This window comes from Egretta garzetta, unplaced genomic scaffold (genome assembly GCF_000687185.1).
Source record: "Egretta garzetta isolate BGI_Z169 unplaced genomic scaffold, ASM68718v1 scaffold287, whole genome shotgun sequence".
Classification (NCBI taxonomy): Eukaryota; Metazoa; Chordata; class Aves; order Pelecaniformes; family Ardeidae; genus Egretta; species Egretta garzetta.
Genome location: NW_009260435.1, coordinates 9,485,155 through 9,509,547, shown reverse-complemented (window position 1 = coordinate 9,509,547; position 24,393 = coordinate 9,485,155). Strand labels below are relative to the sequence as shown.

Below are 24,393 nucleotides of genomic sequence, written 5' to 3'. Positions count from 1 at the left end.
ACAACTTATATTTGGTGGCTTTGTCATTGAAGAAATGATTGCATATCAGAACCAGAAGGCACCACAGAGGCAGCTTCTCATATTTGCCTCAAATTCTCTTTGTCATATCTGCAAAGAAGGTATATCCCTCTTTTCTCTTTTGTGCTATGCAATGTCAATTCATTTTTACTTATAGGCTTTGATGGCCTCAGGTTTGAGTAATTTATGATTTGAGGCACCACAAATAGTAATGTGCCTCACCACTGAGAAGCAGGAATCTGACACCTTAAAAACTACTCAGTAAGCTGTGGTCTACTGAAACGAAGAATGATCATACTCAGAAGCATTACTGTGTAAGTCTGGCACAAAACTTTGGGGTTTGCATCTTAAAAATAAAAAATACTGTTCATACCTTTCAACAGCTATTTTTGAGAACTTGTATAGATTACTGCATAGTTGTCAGAACCAGTAAGAGAATAATACTTAACATCAAATTTAGTTTAAATTCTTGAAATACAGTGTAGAAATTGACATTCTCAGATAACTTTATAGGTGCTGTTCAGTGCAGAATTCTATATTGCATCCAATTCTGTATTCTTAGAATAAGAAGAAATGTGTTTTTCTCTAGAAAAATCAGAAATCCAAGACTGAAAATAAAGCTAGTCCAAAACTGTCTTGGGTTTATCATCTGTAGTTTTTAATGACCCGGTTTTGATCACTGAATGTGGTTGGGCTTTCATTGCTTAAGCTAGAGAGTTGTTTCTTAACATAACCCAAATCTTTAGGAAAATTTTCAATTGCATATGATTTTTCTTTTTTTCCTTATTTCCCCTTCTTTAAGTAACCTACTTATTGTTACTCTGTTACCTTTTATTGTTTGGCCCCTGATGTGAGCAATCATAATAAGAGAGCTCATTTTGTCATGTTGTTCACAATCTGCAAAACCAGAAGAGCAACAGTTTAACATCTAGTCAATGTGTAATTTAGGGATAGTACTTTGTAAGCAGGCTCTGTGAGTGTAGGTACTGACAATCAAGTATTAATATCTATGCATACAGAAAGCGGCATGTGACCATACAGTTTTGCTGTATGCACTCCTTTCCATAGCCGGTTACTTAATTACAGTTTCCTAATTGGTGTGGGGCTTAGAAAAGTAGTGTACAAGAGTGTATAGAATTCTTATTTTTTGGTGCGTTGTACACAAAACCCAGTCTCATAGAAGTAAGGAGACCTTTTGCCACTAGCAAGGATTATATAGACGGAAGTTGCTCTTTTTACACCCCCTCTTCCATTCACAGGTGAATAAATTCAAATATTGAATCCTCTGAGAATAAGATGTGTCAATCCCTTGTACAGACATCGTGTAACCGCTGCCTAGGACTACTTCAGATGACTGACAGAGACTCAATACTAGTTCATGCTTTTAGATTAAACCTTACTTCTTTTGCTGACAAAGTTGAGACTGGGCCTCTACTCCCTTTGCTGTCTGCAATATCTTTGTGCAAGCTTCTGTTTCACTAGGCCTCCCCGGAAACAGTGATGCAATTTTACTGTAACTTGTTGTTCAGCTGACGAACCCTGACATATCAAAGACTGTTGTGGCTCTGTTTTAACCACTTTCCACTCTATTCCTGCATGCAAAATCTAATCCTAAATTCTAGAATCCCTTAGCATCTTTGCTGCCAGCAAAACTGGCTGCAGCCTTAGCTATGACTCCTTTTCCCTCTTATGCTCCCCAAAAGGTGTTGCTGTTTGAAGTGAGGGGAGATTCTTTCGCTTGCAACCCTCAATACCTTGCTTTATCTATATAGAAATATCTCTATTGCCTCTTTTCTGCCTCACCTTTCCCTCTCTCTCATAGCACAATACTGTGAACCCACCTCACATGCACCAGCACATTCTGAGTCCATGGCACAGACTGCAACTCTTCAATCTCTGCAATGATCTCCACTTGGCTGTATGAAATGAGAGAAAAGCCAGGATGGGAAAGAAAAGACCAAATACAGTTTTTCTGGAGCTTCTCATGCTGCTTCTCTTTTAAAAGGCAACCTGTTCTTCCCATGCCAGTATCAAATAATATAATCTTCATTTTATTTTTCTTCGTTTCATTGAAGATGAGACACTTTAGAATTCATCCTTTCAGTATTTGGGAAAAGTACATGGACATCAGCTGGGTTTTTCACCATGTATATGAATCTAGGGTAGTACTGTTTTACTTTTTCCAGAGACTTGCTCTGTATTAATTCACTTGCCTGATGGCAGTGATGTCAGAGACTGATAATTTTACCACATGGCCTAATCCATTCTGAAATTTGCTAATGGTACACAGATGGTGCTGCATGCAAATGATTACTCCTTCCCCTCAGTAACATGTTCTCAATGGTAAAACAAATTTATTTTCTTGAATTCTCTGACAAATTCAAATATATGACTGTTATGCAGAATATCTTCAGAAACACACAAATAGTCGATGTTACAGGTTTTTTTTTTTTTTCTTGCCTTGAATGATAACTTGTGTGCCTTCAACTTCATCATCTTCTGTCAGGATGTTGTTGGATTGTTATTGGAGGTAGGGAGGGGAGTAGAGAATTTAATGTATGTATAACCTACATAATATAAACAGTTTCTCTATGGCTGTAGTGTTTAATGTTCCAAAGACTATACACAAAGACTAATATTTCACTGTCAACACAGCATTGCCTAGTTTGTTAGTTCTGGTAATGTAGCTGTTTTTCAACAAAATTTGATCTCACAATCCAGATCAGTATATTAATCTTTACTTCTAGCTGATAGACAAATCTTTGCACACTTACAATCCTCCTAAATATTATTAGAAGGATCAAATTTGTTCTTGTATGGAGAATTTGTGCATAGGAGACTTCTTGTTCACATTCCCAAAGTTGGGGCTGTTTCAGTAAAGATGTAATAAGTACTATATACGCAGTTGTGCAAGAATAGGGTTGAAATGTGTGTTTTCAGCACACATATGTTAGTGGAACTGTACTGTTCCACTGGATCTCCTAGTGGATTCTCCTACTCTCCACATGAAACTGAAATGGATTTTCCCAGGCAGGCATACACTTATTGTTTAACTGTGAGATAGGAGAGTTTGGTGGGTCAGCCTTTCCTTGTATCTACTGGATATTGTTCACCTTACTGTGCACTGATCCCCTTTTATGCTGTTACGTTTTAGTTTTGTCTGTGTCCTTGAAATGATTTTTTGTTTTAATTAGTTTTGTAATTTCTTTCCTTTATATTGCGCTTCTAACTAAATATCTGTAGAGGAAAAAAACTAATTAACAGCATTTAAAAATTATTAAAAATTAATATAAAATGCTATAGCTGCTCTACTACTTGGAGTAACATGGAAATAACTTACCTACAGACTCCCCAGTTACTCCCCTCCCCCTCCACCACCCCTGTACGCAAGAGTCCAATGGGTCTTACCTTTATCCTTCTGTATGTGCCTGTATCCTCAGCCTAAATGGTGGTGATCGGAATTCCTGATGTAGCCCTTTAGCATATTACCTTGTTTATGCACTTCCCCCTGTCTTCTCATCAAACCCAAAACGTAAATGCACAGGCTCATATATGCTCCAAGCTCCTTCATTTCAGCCTTTTGTACTATTAGCTTCATCCAAGTTTAAAAATATGCTCTGTTGTTGTTGTTCTCTTCCTTTGAACCCCAGCCCTAAACCAATCCTGACATCTCAGACCACTGCAAGACCACCAGTACCTGCTCCAGCCAAAATTTTCCCAAAGCTGCTCTTCTTCCTGTTTCCCCTTTAACCTTCAAAAAGAAAGGAAGAGTCACTGTTTATCCCAAATTATGCAAAGAGGAAGCTGTTGGAGCCAGATGGATTCAAAGTTTGATAAAAGGTTCACAAGTGCCTCATAAAGCAAGGATTCATATAGCCTTAGTGGAGTATAACTGGAGAAAAAGTTTTTACTGAAACCAGTAAAAGCATAAGAAGTCCTTAGAGTCTCACATTTTTTCTAGGGTATTTACGGTGCACTGATTGAATGTTGGGCAAAGAAGAGACAGGAAGTACTATTGTCTTACATGAGTTCACCTGGTCATTGGTTCAGTGCACAAAAGAAAGGAGAGAGTTTCCTTTGTAAGGTGCAGTTTCAAAATTGCAGTTCTTCCCTGAAGTCTGGTTGTTTCTTTAATCTCTTAAAAGTATTCAGGTGAATAAGTACATATGTGTAAGAACTCTGACATTGCCGTACTTCAGCAATTAAAAAAGCTGCAGGCAAGTTGCAGAACCAGCTGCAACCAGTAGAATAAGTGAACTTCTTGATAGTAGCTATGGTACTGCCCTAGTAGTGTCAGAAGAGATGATGAAGCTAATTTAAAACCAAAATATTTCATGTACGTAATATTTTGCAGATGATAACTGGGATGAATTTTAGTAATACTTCTTTAAAAATAAAAACCAAGCACTTCTTGACCATATATAACTTTTAAGCAAATATTTGTGGTTTGTACAGATATACAGAGAAAAAGTCTGATCTAGAGGCTTTGTGAAGCTGAAATTGAGCTTGAAATCATAATGAAAAGATTGCAGGGGGAAGTACAGATTGAGTAGAAAACTAAGCTGTGTAAAAAGAGGTGTGAGTTATGGCAAATTACTGACTGAGCATAAATTACACCACTAATGTCATAATAAAATATCTTTATATTGTGTAGTCATCTGTCTTGATTCTGTCATTCTTGCTGTTCCCTCAAAAGCCATGTTGTCCTTTTCTTTCTTTGGTAACATCATCATCATTCTTCATTCAGACATAATTTTTTTCTCCCAGGAAAAGACTATTAGTCATTTTTGAATTGGATTTTTTTCCTTGCTATATGCTCTCCCTAGTGATCAGTAAAAGGAGTCCAGTAAGAATCTCAATTTTAATCCCATTTTGTGTTATAGAGCAAAGTAATAGATGGAAGTGATTTTACAGACATTGCTTATCAGAAGTAGCTCTTTGTGGCATAAGAATGCCTTATACACATGATGAGGTTTATTCACTGCTGATGGAACTGTTCCTGAGTAACAAAGAGCTCTGAGAATCAGAGTTCCTGAGTTTATCTCTTAGTCTCTATACCTCAGAAACATTTTATTTCTATCATGCTTTTGCTGAGATTTTTAGATGTCTGGAAGTTGCAATTTGGGTCTGCCTTGATCTTTAGGTTCTTGAAAGGAAAATACTAATACCAAAACCCTGCACTGAAGATTGTTTATGTGAAAATGTAAAGGAAATGCATAAACAGCCTACAAATCCCTTTCTCCTTCTGTCAAACACCAGCAATACCTTGACATTAGTAGAACTCCTTACTGCTTGCTTAGCTTTTCAAGACTTCCTGTTTGAAACTTTACAAGTCAAGAATCATGTGTCTACATTTGCTCTGAGATGTTCAAGAGCTACTACCAAGCCCAATTAAAGTTGTCCTTGTCATTGTCAAGTTCATTCTTGTTTCTCAGGTTTCTGATCTGCACTTCTTTTGCCAATTTTTCTACTTCTTCCGTTTCATCCTTTCCCTTAACTCTCAGAAGTGTGCTCTAGTTGTCATCCATACCCATAAGGAACTCACAGCCTCCCAGACTCTTTTCTATATGTTTCATATTGACTTAACTCTCCTTGTTTTATTTTTAACTGTCTGATTTTCTGATCCAACATGTGGTACCGAAATAAATGTTCTTGAACTGTCATTGAAGAAGTTTTAATTTGGATACTACCCAGACTCAAACACGTACAGGCTGGGAACAGTCAGTTATGTATTTCTGTGGATGCATTTCTAAATCTGTGATATCACATCTGCAGAAATTATGAAATAATCAGAGGTCGAAATGTAGTAAAGCTGTTTGGCCATGATTCCATGATGATATATTATGTTGAAAGTTCACAGCTACATAAATATCTGGATTTAAAAGAGAAATTAAGGTTTTGGGGTGTTCTTTTTGTAAGATAGTCTAATCCTCTTCATTAGGGTGTCACTGGTGTTTCAGTATTGCTTTTAATCTGTTTTATCTCTTTCTGCTCCAGGAAGTTTATATTCTTATTTTGATTAGATGCAATGATAATGACAACCACAGAGATGCATATTGTCAAAGGTAAACTAAGTGTAGCATGTTATTACCCCATCTGGTTCTAGGAAGGTCTCCATCCTGGTTTTGCAAATGAATTTGTCTTGTAGAACTTCCTATCTCCACCTTATAAATTCTCACACAATTTATGCAAATTATTTTTTTCTTTCTCTTGTTGGTCTCTTTTTATTATGGTCATGCTGATACTAAGGAAACCATTTACATAGACTACAAGGGTAGTAGAGGGAATTCAAAATGAGTCCTTGCTTTTATGGTATTGCAATAATTCTGCTACGAGAGTGTTAATTTTGAGAAGGATATTCAGATTTTTCTCTTCCCTGTAGTTGAGACCAGATTTTCCTTCTAGACAATTTTTGCAACACTCCAAATACTCTGTCATTAGTGTTACTCTGGTAATAGATTTGCTCTGGTGTAAGGGTCAAGAATATCAGCAAATGTAGTTTTAATGTTATTTTGCTGATGCTTGGTTTTTAATAACTTTTTTCAGTTTGGGCCTTAGGAAATAATTTTGGGGGGTTTTGTGTGGGTTTTGAATATTGAAAAAAAAAAAAAGGAAAAACTTTACAAGTTGAAATAGTGGTGCTTTGAGGCCACATTGCCTGAGGCTAGCATAAAGTCATTTTAGTTGGCTAGCATCGTCTCCCTGTAATGTGACAGGAAGCATGACAGGAAAGAGAAATGAGGTCAGAACTTCTTTGCAAGCAATTTCATTTTTTCCAAAAGCTGAGATGGCCCCAGAGGCCCGTTAGCACAATTAGATTATCTGTTGGTCTGCTTTGGCTTACACCTGGGGATGAAGCATTCAATAGATGTGTGATCAGAAGGCAGTGGGAGGCTAAAAGCTGTAGTCAAAGTTTTGCTGCCTCAGCCAGAATCTGAGAATCTGTCAATATATCCTAATGTGTGATTAATTTATGTCTTTACTATAGAAATATGATTAACAAACATAATTTCAAAGTTTTCATTACACTAATATGCATAGTCATTTGAGCACACAGTCTGTCAAAATTTGAGTGGATATAGTCCTTTAGGGTAGCCTAGTCTACCTAAATTTTTCTGACAGCTTCTTGAATTGGTCAGGATAACGGGTTTTCTTCTGTGGAGGGATTTAGCTCTATTTTTTTTTTTTCTTTCATTTCTTAATATAGCATTTTAGATATTAAGACTCTCTTAATCCAACTTTCATTTTCAGAGAAAGTGCTAGATGTTTCTTTGGTAGCATTTTAATATAGCAAGGACCAACAAAAAGCTAGAAATCCAGTCCTATAATTAGTTTTATAATGCCAGTATTTTCTCCCAGTATTCATATACAATTTTAGATCTCAAATTTCCATTTTCCACTCCAGCAAAAATTATATTTTGGTACCTAAGTGTGGATTTGTGGGTCTTTGGACAGTGTGGCTGTCTCATGACTATTTTCATTAACTTGCATGGTTCTATTTTCATGTTTTTTATGAAAGCTTCTGGCTATATTTTGTGATTATAATATGCAGCAATAATACGTTTATTCTTCCCTTCCTCACTCCCTGGTTCAGTCTTCAAAAAATTAATCTCAATTTTCATGAAAGCAGACCAGCATTATAAGTTATTAAAGTTGCCTAGGTTTTTTATTTATTACATTTAATTACCTAAGTTTAATTATGCTATAAACCAGACTCATCTAATCTGAAACATTATATAATCCCAAGAACTTCAGGAAAATCAAGTATCCCAGTAACCTAAAATGTATGTTCAATACTGAGTGATTTTAAAAAAACAAACCAGTGAAATGTCACCTCTTCATTTTTGTCATTATTTTCATCTGGAAAGGAACTCACACAGACCTTAGAGTGACAGATTCTTTCCAATTTTTTTATGCCTAAAAAATAAAAAAAAGAAAAGGTAAAAACCTCTTTATATCAAACAGCAGGATGTTTCACTTTTAATGGCAAAAATACCAACATTTTCGTAAATATTTATTTTGATCGTATACAGATATTGTGACACAAGATTGATGTCTTTCATAAAATTACAATTCTCAAATATTTGTAATGTTACTATAACTTAAACTGTAATTTTCTAAGAACCACTGGTGAATATGTACAATACCACAACTCTCAATTCAGTTCTCTAAAACTGAAGACTCAACTGGGAAAGGAAGGTTGGGGGTGGGGGGGGGGAAGGTTGGAAGTTTTTGGACAGTTAAATATATCAAGTATACAGCAAAGAGTACCACACTAAGAATTACAATTTCCAAATAGTTTTGAACAGTTTAGTAGAGTAACTGTCTGCTTATATGGGCTGAAAGGAAAACATAGTTGATAGAGTCCTCACCTGCAAAAAAATGGTACATGTGTATATACAACATATATGCATACATATAGATCATCTGTCACATCCTTCACTGTACAGGCTACCTACCGGGTACAGAACAGAAATTATTGCATGTTTTATTACTGGGAGTTGCATCTGAATTGCTATGTTAAACTGCCAGTCTAGAAAAAAAAATATCAGATTTTATTGAAAGATATTATTGTTTTCATCAGAGTTCATTTTGAGTGTTTTGATTATAGCTTTCAAGTCCTATGTTTGTCTGTAATAAAGAAAAAAGAATATTTTACCTTATTTTACCTATTCATCAGTGTGGGCTGATGAACACTAGCAGGATCAGCCTAAATAAGGGTGGTATTGTTGCTGCTGTGACAAAGTGGAAATGATTTATTGTAATGTTTTAAAGCTATTCATGTGACTTATTTTAACTTTCTTCAGCATTTATTGACAGCCCAAATATTTGGGAATCTCTAAAAAGAATTTTTCTTTATAACTAAAGTTACAGATGAGTGCAATCCAAATTATCTTAAAATGTCATGTGACACCCAAAGTCAGCGTAATGCAGATCCAATTTTGTCTGGAAAACTGCACCAGAACTGCTTTCTCCTTGCACTGAAAATGTACTTATGCTTTTCTCCCCTCCATATCCTGTTGGGCTTTGGCTGATGTTTTGAACTAATGAATTTACCAGCTCCCAGTTCAGTTACAAATAAATAAAAAACCCCGATTCCCTAGCAGGTGAGTCCTGGCTTGGTAAAATTCTAGAATAATTAGTTTTCTATTGTCTAGTTGCTTGCAGAGATAGAGTGAAGCCAATTGATTGTGTAGGGTGACAGCTTATCTGATTAAGTATTTGTGTGTGAACTTAACACATCACTGTATTCTGCACTATATCTAAAGAGAGTCAAGGAAAATGGGTCCATACAAGCCCTTGAAAATGTTTCTGCTGCTGTCTAAGCCAGCTTGTTCATGCTACAGCCAGTCACAACATTTGAGGCATAGTGTGTCATACATGCACTGAGCTCTCATTTGAATATAGAGAAAAATATCAATGTCAGGAATACAATCTTCCCCTACACTGTTTTTATATCTTTAATTAATTTTAGTCAATATGGATCAAACAGAAACTGCAAACTCTTTTCTTAAAACTCAAAAATTACTTTCAACCTTTGCAGACTAAGAACTTGTCTGTGAACAAATTTATGATCATACAATAAAGTAGAACTTAGGCCTTGTCCTTTAGCTAAATGTGATATACATTCTGGGGAGTATATAAAGGCCATGTTTATTTCAAGCTTTTGTTCTGGAAACCAGTACATTAATAGCAACTCACATCCCTTAAAACAGCTTTAATTAAGCTCCTATAGTAGGGACTTGTTATTTGTATTCAGAGTATTACCCACAATACACCCTATAATGCAAATTAATGACATACAACTTCAGAAACTTCTTGCAAGAGCTTCTCTGTAAACAAGAAAGTACCTCATAACCTGAAGACATCACAGAGAAACAACACCTGAAAGCATTTTCACCTTACTCAATTTCTAAAGATCTTGAATTTTTTTTTTTTGCTGCAGTATATTCAGAAAGAAATATTTTGAATTAATTTATACCCTTGTTCTTCACTTTTTTCTGAATGTGATCTGTGGGTCAATCCTGCACAGTGCCAAGGGACTTTCTGCAAAATATTGAGTGTCATTTTGAAGAAAAGTGTTTGAGGAGGTTTGGCATCTCTCAGGATCAAGCAATTTAATCCAACACCAAATGTCTGCTTTTTTAAATAACAATATACAAATTAAGGATGAAAACATCACTTCATTTCTGAACCATGTTATGAATGTAAAATATATCTATTATCGTCTTTGCAAGAGAAAGGGTGAAAATTCATTGTCAAACAATGTTCTTCCCTGAAGAACCTCAGTGCTTGAGGATCTCAGAAGTTCTCCTAGGAAATAAAATTTAATCTCCTACCAGCTTTACTCCTCTTTTTCTTCCCTCTGTGGGATTTATCTGTGTATCAATAGCTCCCAATGTATAACATCTAACTTACTGTTGCATTTTAATATTTGGCATCTGTGGTGAGTGCTTCATCACAGTAGCACAGCCTGTGGGACTGGAGCGTGCAGCAGTATTTTCTGACTCATTATTTGTAGTATTAGCACTTAACAGTTCCTTGACACTAATTGATCTCTTGCATCCGATGCACAGATTTCAGTGTTATCCGTGCCACAATACCTATTAATTTTGCCCAAAATGTTTGTTTCCACTCTGTGCTTTTGTTAAGTTCTTTGATTCCATCTTGGGGATTTGTCCCCTGCTCGGTAAAAGTACTGTTTGACATTATGGATAGCTTCTCAAATTCCTTTTGCAATCTGTTCTACTTGGAGAGCTGCCCACTCTGTGGCCACTATGTAGCCTATTAGCCCAGATTTTATGTATTAATTTCATCACTATTTTGTGGTGTAACTGCACTTGTCTCTCACGTATCATAGAGACAAGACTTTGGGTGAGAAAGTACCCCTAATTCTCTGCAGGTCAGAAGCTGGACCTATCCATAGTAGTGATACTGCCAAAGATAATATTTCACCAGAACTTTGAAGTGTGGGAATTATTGAATGGAAGGTGAACAAATACCTTCAATAATATAGATGCCATTATGCCATTTTACCTTTCTCTCCTCTGATTTTAGCTCAGTTAAACTTCATCCAAGCTGAATTTCTCAAGTCCCTGATCAAGCACGCTCCAAGAAAGTAAATTTGCTGCTCCCTATCTGTTCAAAGTAAAGCATGGAAATAAATACTGCCAGTCTATTGCTGTGTCCATTTCTTCCAGAAGCCTGTAGAATAGCACCTCATTTTTATTCCGAGTGAGAGATAAGTTATTGTGGGCTTTGCCTTAACATACCAACCAATGAATCCAAACCACAACAAACCAACCATAAAACAAACAGAACCCTCCCCAGTCATACAGAGTCTGACCAAAGGTGATAGTGGCCAAAAGCAGATACCATGAAACTGCCAGAAAAGAGGAAGCATAGCATAAGATACTATTTCCTTAGGATAATACTCTCCTAGCCTTCTAGTCTTCTAACAGTTTGTAATTCAGAGATTGCTTAAACCAGAATCGATGTCCTTTTTTTTTTTTTTTTGTAACACCTATGAATGTATTTCACTTCTATTAAATAATTTGGAGTTCTGATTTGTGAATTTTGTTAGCTTGAATTGATTCATATTGAAGATATTAACAGTGCAGGTATCAAAATAGAGGGATATGTCTGTCCCTGAACTGCTTACAATCTGGCATATTAGCATAATCCAGCATTGATTTTAGTTTATATTGATATGCCAGGCTGTGATTTGTGACAGCTGAGATCTCTGATTCATAATTCCTTTTGGATTTAGCTGCAGCTGTGGAACTGTAACATCTATATCCAACAGGAATTATCAGTCAGGGTCTTGGCTTAAATAAATGTGGAATTTTTCAACTCTACTAGTGATGAAGGGGTGTAACCCTCAAATCAACAGAGGAGTATTTGGGACGAAGTATTGACCCTTCAGAAGGAAGTGAAAATTCTGTCACTGTTAAATTCTGTTAAATCTCTTTTCACCCAATAATTGTGAGGTTTATAAATAAAATGAGGGCTTTCAGATGAGAAACATTTTTAATAAGTAGAGATAGAAATATAAGAACAACTGAAAAGGGTATTTGAGACAGTGCCAAATAGAGGGACTATGGAGGGGAAAATGTTGGCTCTTGAAAAATATGGTGTCCTAGCTTCTCTGACAATCTCAGGATATCTCTGAATTAGCTCTGAGAAGGTATATAGCAATCTTCCATCATCCACTGTGGAAAAAATGCAAGAGAATAATACCTGCATTACCTATTCTGAAGAGACAGGGAGAATGAGGCATATTGTAACTGGATCAGTATGTATTCTTTTAAATCCTATTGGCGTGTTAGCATTTTATTCTTTGAAGTGGCTCCAAGTTGTATGTGAGACCTAATATGGGATTTAAATGTGTGCTTAATGAAAAAGCTTAAACCAGGCAAGAAAAAATAATTATGGTCACTATGGAATTATCTTAATGTGACAAGTTCTATTTTCATCATTCACATGGACTGGTACGAGAAGGTGTGATTATGTGTTTAGTTAGATATTTTACTCTTTGTATCAAATTTGTGATTACAACGATATTTTGTACAACGTTAGGCTCTGTCTCAACTACCAGATATACAAATTCTTTTGATGGAAAGCTATTGTTATACCTTCTAAATATAGATGGTAAAAAGTGTTAGAAGGTAACAAGCAACCTTTCAGCTACTCTTTGCTTTGGTAAATGCCAGAAGAAAGTCAGCCACATCAAGAACACTCTCATTAATTTTTCGTAAGAATTGCAACACTTACCTTCCATAGCTGATAATTGCTAATTTTGATTTTAACTGTGAAAACAGATGTTATAAGTAGTTCTTAAGGATGCAAACTTGTAAGCCCCAGGTTTTTATTTTCTTCTTTGCCTTTTCATTTCCTACAGTGCTGGCCGTGGGCTGTATGGAATTGATAGCATGCCAGACCTGCGTAGAAAGAAATCTTTTCCCATTGTTCGAGATGTGGTAAGTAACTTCTGATGCCATGAAACTGGTGATTAATTTGTTGGTTGTCTAGATCTTTCTCGTAATTACTACAGTGTATGTGAATCATGGTTTGTCAACAATTATTTTATGGGAAAAAATGTATCTTGAGAGAATGGATTGAGGCAAGCAAAAGTCAATGATGTAGTTGTTACAATGTACTAGATAAACCTGAATATTTCATCGAACATTTAGGTATTACTTGTGGAATCAAGTAATGTGCATTTTGTGCAATAATAAATTACTCATTTTCGTGTTGAATTAGGTTACAAAGCTGTTATTGAGTGTTTGGGATGCCAATTGACTTGATTTATTATGATTCTGAAAGAGGAAGAAAGTTCCTTTTAAAAAGTACCCCAGTTTCAGTATGAATGTTTTAAAGATTTATGCATACTTTTGGTATGAGATGAGGTATGTTATTTTAGAAATCATTGTAGATGATAATAATCTGGGCAAATAAATTTCAGGATGGTGAATGGCAGTTCCTTTGAGATTTATTCCGGCTTCCAGTCTAAATAAGATTAAGTAGAATCTCTCTGCTCTGAAGAATTTTAAGTGCCATTCACACTTCTCTTTTTCTTTTCCTGAAGTATAGAATTCATAATCTAATATAATACTTATTTAGTCTCTGGTGGCGGTGAGCCCCCAAACCAATTTCACATTGTAAAGAAAGCGAGTCAGTCAAAGTAAATTATTACTATAGTTGCCTTTAAAAGATCGATCTTTGCCAAATTATTGATCGATGTATTTTCAGCTACTCTGTTCAGTTACTCTACAGTGATATACCATACCATCTGAAGGGTTACAAAGAGAAAGCACAGCAACCATTAAAGAGTAGAATTCCTTCTGAAATCAATGAAAAGTTGCAGTTTATGACATAGTAGAGCCTGCATTCACTGAAACCATCTTTTTGATAGTAGCCTTTCCACTGTAAGTTGTATTACACATGAGCATAATTTACAGTTACATTATGATAATTTTATGCATATTAAATAGTACTTTGCTTTATTCTTAATTGTTGGAACTGTTTACAGACAGGTATTTCTCAGAACAAGTTAAGAAATCAGAATCTAATGTTAACTATTCACTTTGAAAAACATAATAATTACCAAAGTGAAACAAAAAAGTAAATTCATGTTTTGAATGGTGGAATAAAGCTTTCATTTTATTATTCTAATATGTCAATGATTACTATGTAGTGATTACTATTTTGCTGTCCAGTCATTGAAGGATAACTCCTCTTGAAGGAATACTACCTTTAATAAGTGGAAGTTGTAGAGTTTTAAAACTGAAGTTTATTCTGGAATTTAATTGTTATGGACTTACAGTATAGCTCTTAACTATATGTTCTTTAACTGTATACTACTTTAAAATATTAAATTATATTCAATTCTGCAGTGTAAACCTAAAACGATTTCACCAACTTAAGAGTTTATCTCAGACTTAGTGTAGGTCATCTTCATCTTTGAAAGATCGTTTGTATTTGAAGGTATGTGCATTTTGAGCAATCTCATGTGACCTCTGAGATTGTAATAGGTTGATTCTAAAATACCCCATCTAAATAAGTTACTTAATTCTTAAGTCCTTGTAAGATCTGATGCATTGTAAATTATCTTTTTTACCTTTACTTATATGATGGTTTCAGAAATATAGAAGTAATATTGCTAGAAATGAGTGCTAGACTCTTTTGACGCTGACTGAAGCAGATATAATTTGATTTTTTTTTATGTGATAAATCTGACAGATTATTAATACTTTTTGTAATTTCTTTCCTATCTCGGCTGGATTTTTCAGGCTATGGTAAGTGCTTTCATACTGATAAATGTTCTAAAATGTTCGTAATAACTCTTAGGGATTTCTCAAATGTCATATTTTATGCTGACCTTTTATTGGAAATAGAAAAACTATTTTATGACCAAGAATTTAATCCTAAGTGAAGTTGTGTTTTATGTGAATGTCTTGTCCTCTGCATCATAAATGCCAAAATTATTAGAAAAAGTTTATGTTAAAAAACTATCTGTGTATTCCAAATATCCTTTCTAATGATACAAGCAGATTGTTTAGGACCCAGTCATGATGCTTCCCCTGTGGAACTGAACAGCCTTAGATACCCAGACAAAGAGAAGTTGAAAGTGTTCCCTACTTTTAAATCCTCTTGTATCAATCAACTAAATTCTTTGATCTCCCTTGTAAAAGGTGAATTTCCCAAAGCAAATAAAGACTCTTAGGTATCATGGTATATTTTTTTCCTAATAACTAAATTATTGACTCATGGAAATATTTTCTTTTTCCACCAACTTTGGCACTTGTAAATTTCCCTCCTTATCTTCCTAGTCCCTTTGCACTTCCAGTTTCTCTGCATTAGTTTTCATGCTTTCAGCATGGTATCTCAATATAAGGTTTATCAAAATGATGTACATCTTCTTAAGATGATATCTTTGACTCCCATTTGTTTCCATAAATCCACATTTTGAAAAATCCAGTTTTCAACAGCAGCCTTACTAGTTGTCTTTCTCCTAAAACTCCGAGATAAGTCTTTTCAATAATGTATTTAGACTCTCTGCTTTTCCTGTTTGTTTTAAATTGAGTCATTAGAGAGGATAAGGCAGTCCAAATCCATCTGCAGGGGCAGTTCTCTTTCCTGCAGTCATGAGTTTCACTGTGGGTTATTATTAGAGTTCTAGTAGAATATATCTGTACAGTATGAAAAGACAATGAAAGGAGAAGCAAAGATTCGCATGGAGTAACAATACAGAGAGCTGTTTGAATACAATGTTGAGAGCTTGAACAGCTCTCTGTTTAATGTGGAGCCAGAAAAGAAGTCAAGTGCACTTGCTGATGTAATCGCTGTAACTTCTGCTTTTAAACAAAGGTGTTCTCTCTCTTGTGCTAGTTAGAGCTTTTATTTGAGGTGGGATTACTACCAGGGAGAGGAATAGCAATAATGACAGTAACGACAGTGGAGGTTAGAAGTACTTATCTCATAATGGCCAAATAGCTGTGGTGATCTGCCCAGTCATAGACAAAGGTAGCTAGCTCTATATTTCTATTTCATTATGCTTTAGTCTTTGCTTCTGTTAATGCAAGTCATAATTTCAAATGTTGTGAAAACTCTAGAAAATTCCCAATTTAATTTGATTTAAAGTTGACTTTATACTGTAGAATCATTGTAATTAGGCAAAATTCTTCTTTTCATCATTCAAGAATGTATTGTAACTTAGCTTGATTGTTATTATAAGAACATAAAAAAAATTGTGAATCCTTGCTGCTGTTGTAAAACAGACTGCTCGGTTCATACTGTTGAAGTGAACACACCCGATAAAACAACTGCCCATTTCAGCTAAAACAATAATCCACTGATATTTGTTGTTCCACAACAACAGCATGTATAGAGGCTACAACTCAATTATGGTAGTTTGAACTCTTAGGATTGAAGACATTCATATTAGTTGCAGCTGCCACATTCCCAGTTTTTTGTACATTTTCAGAGTAATCATTAGATAAAAGCTAAATATCTGGACTATTTTACATTAAACCTGCTATTTGCAGCCCATTTTCTTAACTCCTTTAATCATTAATAGACAAATGGGATTAAATATATTAATATTCATACATTAAATAGATAAACCATAAAAATAATTAAAGGTTATTTGTATATTTGTGGGGTTTTTTTAATTCTACTAAATGTAAATCATAATAATACAATTATGTTCCTTTATTTCAGGAGTATTTTCCAGGAATTAAGATTTAATTATGGGGAAATTAAGAAATTATTGATGAACTTGTTTGGTTTTGTTGTTTTCCATGCCATTTCTGACTAACCTTAATATTCAGAATGATCTTAGAGGCTAGATGGGACATGTTCTTGTGTCTGTGCTATGAAAACAAATGCGAAGAAGTAGTAAATGGTATTGCAGTGGTGTCCAGTAATGGTTGTGTAGTTAAGGTGAGTTGCCATTTCCTTTCTAAATCTGTTTTATGGGCTTAATACTGCAGTTCTGTTGAACATTTTAGGATCAGATAAAAACATTTTTAAGAGAAAAATTATGGGAAGAGAAGGTAAGTAATTTTGGACGATAGCTTGTCTCCAAGTGCTTTCTGCCTCCTTCCTGTCCCCTCCCCCCCACCGGCAACAGAATACAAATCTGTCTTTCAGAATAATAAAGTCGAGATCCCTAGAGTGATTAAATTACCTGTAGTTGCTCAAAAAGAAACAGTTCTTAAATTGCGCAGCTTTTAAATGCTGAAAACAGTATTTTTTTACAGATTCGGCTCTACTGGTTACCTTTTACATTGCATTAAAAATATAACAGTATTTACAACGCGGTAACAAATATTTTGTCTTGAGCTTCTTTTTTTTCTGGTGATAGCAGTCTATAATTTCTTTTAAAGAAAATATGTGAGCGAAAAGATGATCAGGAAAACAGAAAATCCTCTCTAAAAACAGGAGAATGAGTATTGTATGGCACAGCCAACATTCATGAACAGTTGCAAAACATTAGCTTGACTGCTCCCTTCTACTTTAGCTGCTCAAAACACAGCTTTCTTTTATTTCATCATGGCAGGTGGCTCTTTTTTTCACCCACACAATTTTTCATTTAACATTTAATTGCAGCTTAGTCTAATTCTCTTTTACGTACAGTTACCATTTTTGCAGTTACCATGTTTTTGCTAGAATTACTTCTAATTATATTAATTTATTTATTTAAGCTGCTAAGGCAAATTTGGAAGTAATACATAAGATAGTGTAGATACAAGTTATTAGGGAGTCTAAAAAGGAACTTGAGCACAGAGGAGACTAAGTTATTTTAAATACTGTATCAGGGATTTGGAAAAACATTTTTAAAATAAATAGATTATGATGTTCTGCTTTATCTTCTTTTTTTTTTTTTGTAAATAAATTTGTTCATATTTTCACAACGTAATAGTACCTACACAGATATCTTTACACTCTGTAGGTCAAATTCTCATTTAAGGAAAAACATGAGGTAGTATTTGAATGTCAGTTTGAGAGGGTAAGCAAGTGAAAACTGCTGAACAAGTCTTGTGTCCCGTTAAAGGAGACAATTTGGACTTCCTTCCTGGAGGCGCCGGTTGATTAGCTGCACTTACCTTTCTTCCTTGCTTCTATTTAAAAACAGAAGGACAATAGAGGGAAAAGTTTTCTTGCTACGTTTATAACCTGCCCCGCCTGTTTCCCATAAGTGAGTCTGGCAGCATTTTTCCCTTCCTCTTTCCAAAACACTCACTCCTTCTTGCTTCATTCCATCCTTAAGAACGGACTCTGTTCTGTGTTTGTTCAGTGCTTCAAGCTCTTGAATTGTCACCAACTATAGTATTTTAGAACAGAAACACTATTTGGGGGGTGTCTCTTGAAGATGCAGTTTATTCTGACAGTGATACATAAATGGAAATAACGCTCGTGTTTATTCACTGAAATCACTGTAAATTTAGTCCATAATGACAGTTAACTTTACTGGTTTATCAAAAATCCCTCTAGATAATCATGTTCTATTATCTTTCCAACATGACAAAGTGTTTGCATTTTATTAAGATCAGCCTAATTATCTGTTTCCTACTAGGCTTTGTTATTTTATATATGACACTGTACTATGATTTTAGATACATTTCTGATTAAGGAGAAAAATGGTTAAGCTCCATGATTCCAGAAGAAGCCCTTAGGAGAATTTGGCCTCAAGAACTCATGACAGGTCAAAATTGCTTCCCTACTTTCATTTTTCTCACAGGAAATAGTATCTGTGTATTAACTTTATACTGATAGCAGGAGAACTGCAGTTCTCCTGCTGGCTTACGTACTTTGACTGATATATTGCCGGAGGGCAGAACACAGTATCTTTCAGTACCCTATATTCAAGGTTAATGTTAGTGTACCCTGTTTTCCTGCCCTGGAAAATAGTCCTTGTTACTCTATAGCCTGGAATAGCTAGGACTGTGTATTTTAGACTAAAAAGGATCAAATCACTTTCTAAGTGTAAGGAACACGAAGATTAGAGGTCAAAGCTATAAATCTGAACATACTGCAGGCAAGTAAATGTAAATGACTGCTTTCCAAGACTTTTAGAAACCTGTGCTTCAAGAGGGATCAGAAGATGGGTACTTTTAAAGCGTTATCTTTTAAAACCTAAAACTCTACTGCTTATGAAAACTATTTCTTTTCTTAATGTTCCCAACACATTTTTTGTGGGTCATTTCTCAATTTGTGTGGGTCCTGTAGCTTTAGCTTTTGTCACAAAAACAAAGCAAAGCCTGGGCCCTGTTTAATCTTTCCTGTCACTGTGTCAGTCTCACTGGCATGCACCAATGGAATTTCCCATTTGCACAGAAATAGAAGGAAAAGATGGTCACAGAGAAGCAAACAGAATTATTTACTTATTAATAACAGAGTGGGAAAACTGAGTGCAAATTAATGGCATAGGCTTGGAAAACTGCTGAAGAGTTTAAAAGGAAAAAAAAGGGGGTTCTTTGCATCCCATATTAACTGTAATAGGACAGTGACGAATCAAATATTTCTCTACCAAGGATGACTTCTTACCCTATAATTGGTTTCACAAGATTAATAATTTTGTGTCTATCTGCCAGTTTAATTATCATCAAGGGAAACTTATTGAAAATTGAATGGGTATGTTCTCAGGGGAAAGTAAACATTTAAAATTAAAAATAACAGTCTTAATATCTCTACATTAAAAAAATCCATTTAAATTATGTCATTGTTTGAAATTATAAAATTGGAAGAAATTGAAATTGTCTCTCCATCCAAAGATTAATGATGCAGTTCCTCTGCCAATGTAAGCCTAAATTGCCTCTGACCTAATATGTATTTCACAAAAATAAGAATGTCATATGCAAAATATCATTGAAACGTTTGCTGTAATAGAGCTATAGTGGTGGACTAGAGAAGACCCACTTCACAGTAAGGTGAAAATCTGTATCCTCACAACAAAGGCAACAACAGACTTATGGTTAGTGGGTGGAATAATTGATCATCCTCACACTGCTAGACTATGAGGGCAGCAATGTATGACAAAGCAGATGCTGGATTGCAGAAGAACAGAGATACAGGCATACTTGGAATGATTTAGAATAGGGGGAAGGGTGCATGAGCCCAGTTTTGCAGGTCAAAAGGACTACTGATAGTACAAGTGATATTCAGAGTTGAAATACTTGGAAAACACACTGAACTCATTTCCCCTGGGTGTTTTTCCATCTGATCATTACACTCTCTAATTAATTCTTAAAGACCCATTTAAATTACAGGGATATTGAAGTAAGGAAGATAAAATTTACGTGTTTATTGTATCTTTTAAGATACTTTCTTTTGAGTACCTTTGTATGTACTATACTAGAGCAAATGAGATTGTCTCTGCAACTGAGGACATAGTCTTCGGCACGTGGGCAAAAGAGGACAGATTGAGACAGAGTTCCAGCCTTTCTTCTTCCTCCAAGAACCAGAGTATTTATCCATGTAGCTATATTGTCTTTAAGGACAAAATTGCTTTTAGGTTTCCCAAAGACTTTTTATTTAAGACAAGTAGTGTTTTATGCTATGTACATACACACAGTTTAAAAATGCTCAGTGAGTTACAAAAAATTATCCGTACTGACAACTTGAACTATAAGACTATTACAGAATGATCTCCCATGTTGCTGGAGGCACAGACAGCTTCCAAATTAGGGCAGGATGCCTATCCTTGTACCACATTAATTTGGTTGGCAAAGCAGAAAAACATTGACAGTCTATGGTTTAAAAAAACTGAGTCATAAACCTCTGAATAACAGGTTTTATGTTAGAAATGGCAGCTCAGCTAGGCACTTGTGAAAGAAATCGTAATGATGATGGAAAGCGTGCTTGCATTATGTACTGAAACCTTAAAAGTTGTGTGCTGAAAACACTAACTAGAAGGTTTTGTAACTCCTACAGTTTTGCTTAAATCCAATAGCATAATCAAGTACTACTTGCCTTCCCTTAGATTCAAGACTTGGAGTTGCTAGCATAATTTTGAACAGTTTTGCATTTGCTTTAAACAGACACTTGCAGCTCGAAAATCTGGTATTTCCATGGCCATGCTCATCCGGACCTCCATAAACAATGATGAAATGGTAAGTGTTTTTCAATGGCAATATTAAGTCACTTAAATAATAGAAAAATCTTTGTTCTAACTTCTTTAGAAATTATTTCTGCTTTAGACACTCCAAATGATAAAACTGAGTGTATAAGCATTCTGCTCATTGTCTAGGAACTTTCAGGGATCTTGATCAGAATTTGCTGCCTGATCCACAGTGACAAGGCCAGGTTTGCTTCTTCTGATTCACATCCATGACAGTCAGAAGAGACTAAGCAAGAAAGCTTAGTTTTACAAAATAGTTACTTGGGGAAATCTTTTGTTTTAAATTGTCCAGCTGCACCATGCTTTACCTGCAGTCTTTCAGCATCTGTCTCTCTTCATCACACCATGAATACAATTAGAATGACAGGACTCTGCAAAAAGGTTTCTCTGTGATTCACCACCACCACCAGTCTTTATGGGTAGCTGGGACATTATTTGATTTTGTAAATGTAATTCCTGCTAATAACACATGTGATTCTAGATGAAGAAATATTTAATTCATACAAGAAGTGAGCAGGAAAAGCTTTTGAAAAATCTTATTCTTGTAGCTAGTAAAACCTGTGTGGTTTGGTTTTCCATTATTGACTTAACTTACATTTTGCAAAAGAAATTTATTTTAAACAAAAACACAACAGGTGTCATTTTCTTCAGGAATACTTAAAGTGTGATGCAAGCAGACTTACATTGCTGAACTAAGCAAAAAGACTAGTTTGAAGGAATAAAGGGCCCCTTCTGTGTTCCTTAAATTGCTAGTGCAAAATAGCCTTCTAGAATATATCCTACATGGAAAAAAAAATGAAGTGTTGGCTCTCTCTTACACTATTGTTAAGCTCCATAGTAGAAGAATGGAAGAGCAGAATATGTTGACAGATATTCTGGGACCTGAAACCCATAGCACAAGTATGTACACATTCATCACTCTTCTTTGATTCATTGTGAACTTTCTATGCTTATATGGTAATCATAAAGGAACAATTTTGTAGTGCTCAGGGGTGGATTGATGAGGCAGGAAACAGCTGGTGTTTGAAATGATCTTTTAGTAGGAGCACTAGTTATTTTATTGCACTATCTCAAAATAGCAAAAAAGGTTGATAGAATGAAGGAGAAGTATGGAATCTGAAAAAGCTGAGGGAAAATATAGAGAACAAACTTACGCCATGCAGCTGGTGCAAAATAAAGACTTTTTCTATTTATGCTATAGCTGCTACAAAAATATCTAAGTTCAGTAAAAGACCTTAAGATACTCGTGTGCTTTACTAAAAGATGTCAACTAAACAAATAAAAACATTTATAAGTATTACTACCTTTAATGACAATAAATACAGGTTCAACTATTTGTTTACATGCCTCCTCTCATGCAAGAACTACCAGTCTGTGACTTTGGAGGGCTAAAGGTACAAGTTTTGAGATAATATTAATTGCCAAAAAAGCAGGACAGGAAAAAATAATTTAGACAGCACTTAAGTGTTGAGGAAAAAAGAAGAAAGCAAATCCCAGTGGACAGTTCGATGCAAACATTTCTCTAATGCTTACTGTCAATCAGGAGAAACTAATGGACTATGGTTCAGAAGAAATGGAAAGGGAAAAATAAGTTGCATGTATTTTTATACTATTATACCCTTTGGCCTCCATTTGAACCAGGCCGTATGAAAAATTGTGTAGCAGAAATAGATATTTCTTAAGAAAACTTTAAATAAAAATATAAGTCCAAAGGCAGACAACAAATATGATTTAGGTACATAAAAGTTCCTTTAATGAGAAAATACAAAAAGCTAATTCAGAGAAGAGGCGAATAAGGGAAGCCTGGCTTATGCCAACCCTCACTAAACATACTAAAGGGAAGCAGGTACTCTTTTGAGGATAAATGTAAGGGCACAACCAGTAAAACCACTTGCAAGATATTTAAAAGAAGTGAAACACTTTTCTACTTGGTCTGTAAGTAGCCAGCAGAACTTCATGCCCTAAGGCATCATCAAAACTGAGTAGAGCAAGATTTGAAAACAAGAAGAACAGACATTTTCAGGCATAAAAGAGCTCTCCAGATACTCTCTGCAAAACCAGACGAAGTGAAATCACCAATGAGAGTTAAGGAAGAAAATCCCCTTTGGGCAAGTTATTCCTCCTATTAAGGCTTTTCTGGTTTTTACTCTCCCTCAACTTTTTCTGGAGGGAATATTAGTGACTGATGGAAGCAGGTTATTTGGCTATTAGATTCAGTATGGCAATTCTTTGAACTAATGCCTTTTATTAAGAATCAAAGGCCACTTACTCCAAAAATTAAAACCTGAGGTTAAATGCTTTGAGCTTTGCCACCTGACATCGCTATCCTTTTGGTATAACATATTCATGACACAGTGAGTTTGTATGTTCCCAGGCACTGATCCAAAGCAGTGTCAAAGTATTAACTTCAGTGGTGCTTAAACATATGCTTTCAGTTGAGGATTCACTTAATTGCTTTGCTGAACAAAGAGACCTGCAAGTTTGTGAAAATAATACATTGATTACACTGAAAAAGTATCTCAAGTAGTATATGACAGAAATAAACTTCACTTTGGAGGATAAGCAGGTAACTAAATAATCCTCCTATGTATTAATGTTGCCATGCCCAGAGCTCAGTGAATGCATATAATAGATACATTTAAAAAGAGAAGAGTATTAGGAATGAAAGCCACTAGACAGTAAGGTAAATAGAATTCTCCTTTACAGTTGTAGTTTGCTTTATTAATAACAGAAAAGATCATGTTCAGCAGCAAAACCAATCTACAAATTATATCTTTCAGCTGAAAATTTTATTTACCCTCAAATGTTTAGTTCAAGGCCTGTTGAGCTGTGCCATTTCATTGCTTACTGCCATTTTAGAAATAGATAAAAGTTACTGGCAAAATTCTAAAATTATTTATACTCAGTGAAGCTGAACAGGGTGGAAGGGCAGGATTTGTACTGATCCTACTAGATTTCAGGAGTGTGAGAGTGTAATCTGCAAAGGAATCTTCAAAGACCTGGTGGTTTCTGAGAAACGCGATTCCTCAACAAGCTGCATAAATTCACTTCAGATTGTTTTTGAAGTTTTCTTTCTGATCCCTGCAGCTAGTAAGCTGTGACATGGGAGGCAGAGGGTGAAGAAATGCACAAAGGTGAAGTTTGCTGAGTTAGATGGCCATGGCTAGCCCAGTCCCTCTTAGGGTCTGCCAAATCAAACCGGTGCAGACCTTTGCTTTCAGGGGAGTTACTTGTCTAAGATAGGCCAAGAA

The 24,393-nt window shown here is 35.3% G+C and overlaps 1 protein-coding gene across 2 annotated transcripts in view; it reads left to right on the top strand.

Moving 5' to 3' along the window:
- Positions 1–24,393, top strand: part of UNC13C (unc-13 homolog C) — a 178,488-nt gene that overhangs the window by 23,145 nt on the left and 130,950 nt on the right. The window contains exons 4-6 of one of the 2 annotated variants that reach the window (XM_009643989.2): positions 12,920–12,998; positions 14,811–14,816; positions 21,063–21,134. In XM_009643989.2, coding sequence (XP_009642284.1) covers positions 12,920–12,998; positions 14,811–14,816; positions 21,063–21,134 — 157 coding nt within the window. The remainder of the gene's footprint in view (positions 1–12,919; positions 12,999–14,810; positions 14,817–21,062; positions 21,135–24,393) is intronic. The other variant, XM_035899467.1, reaches the window with a different exon arrangement.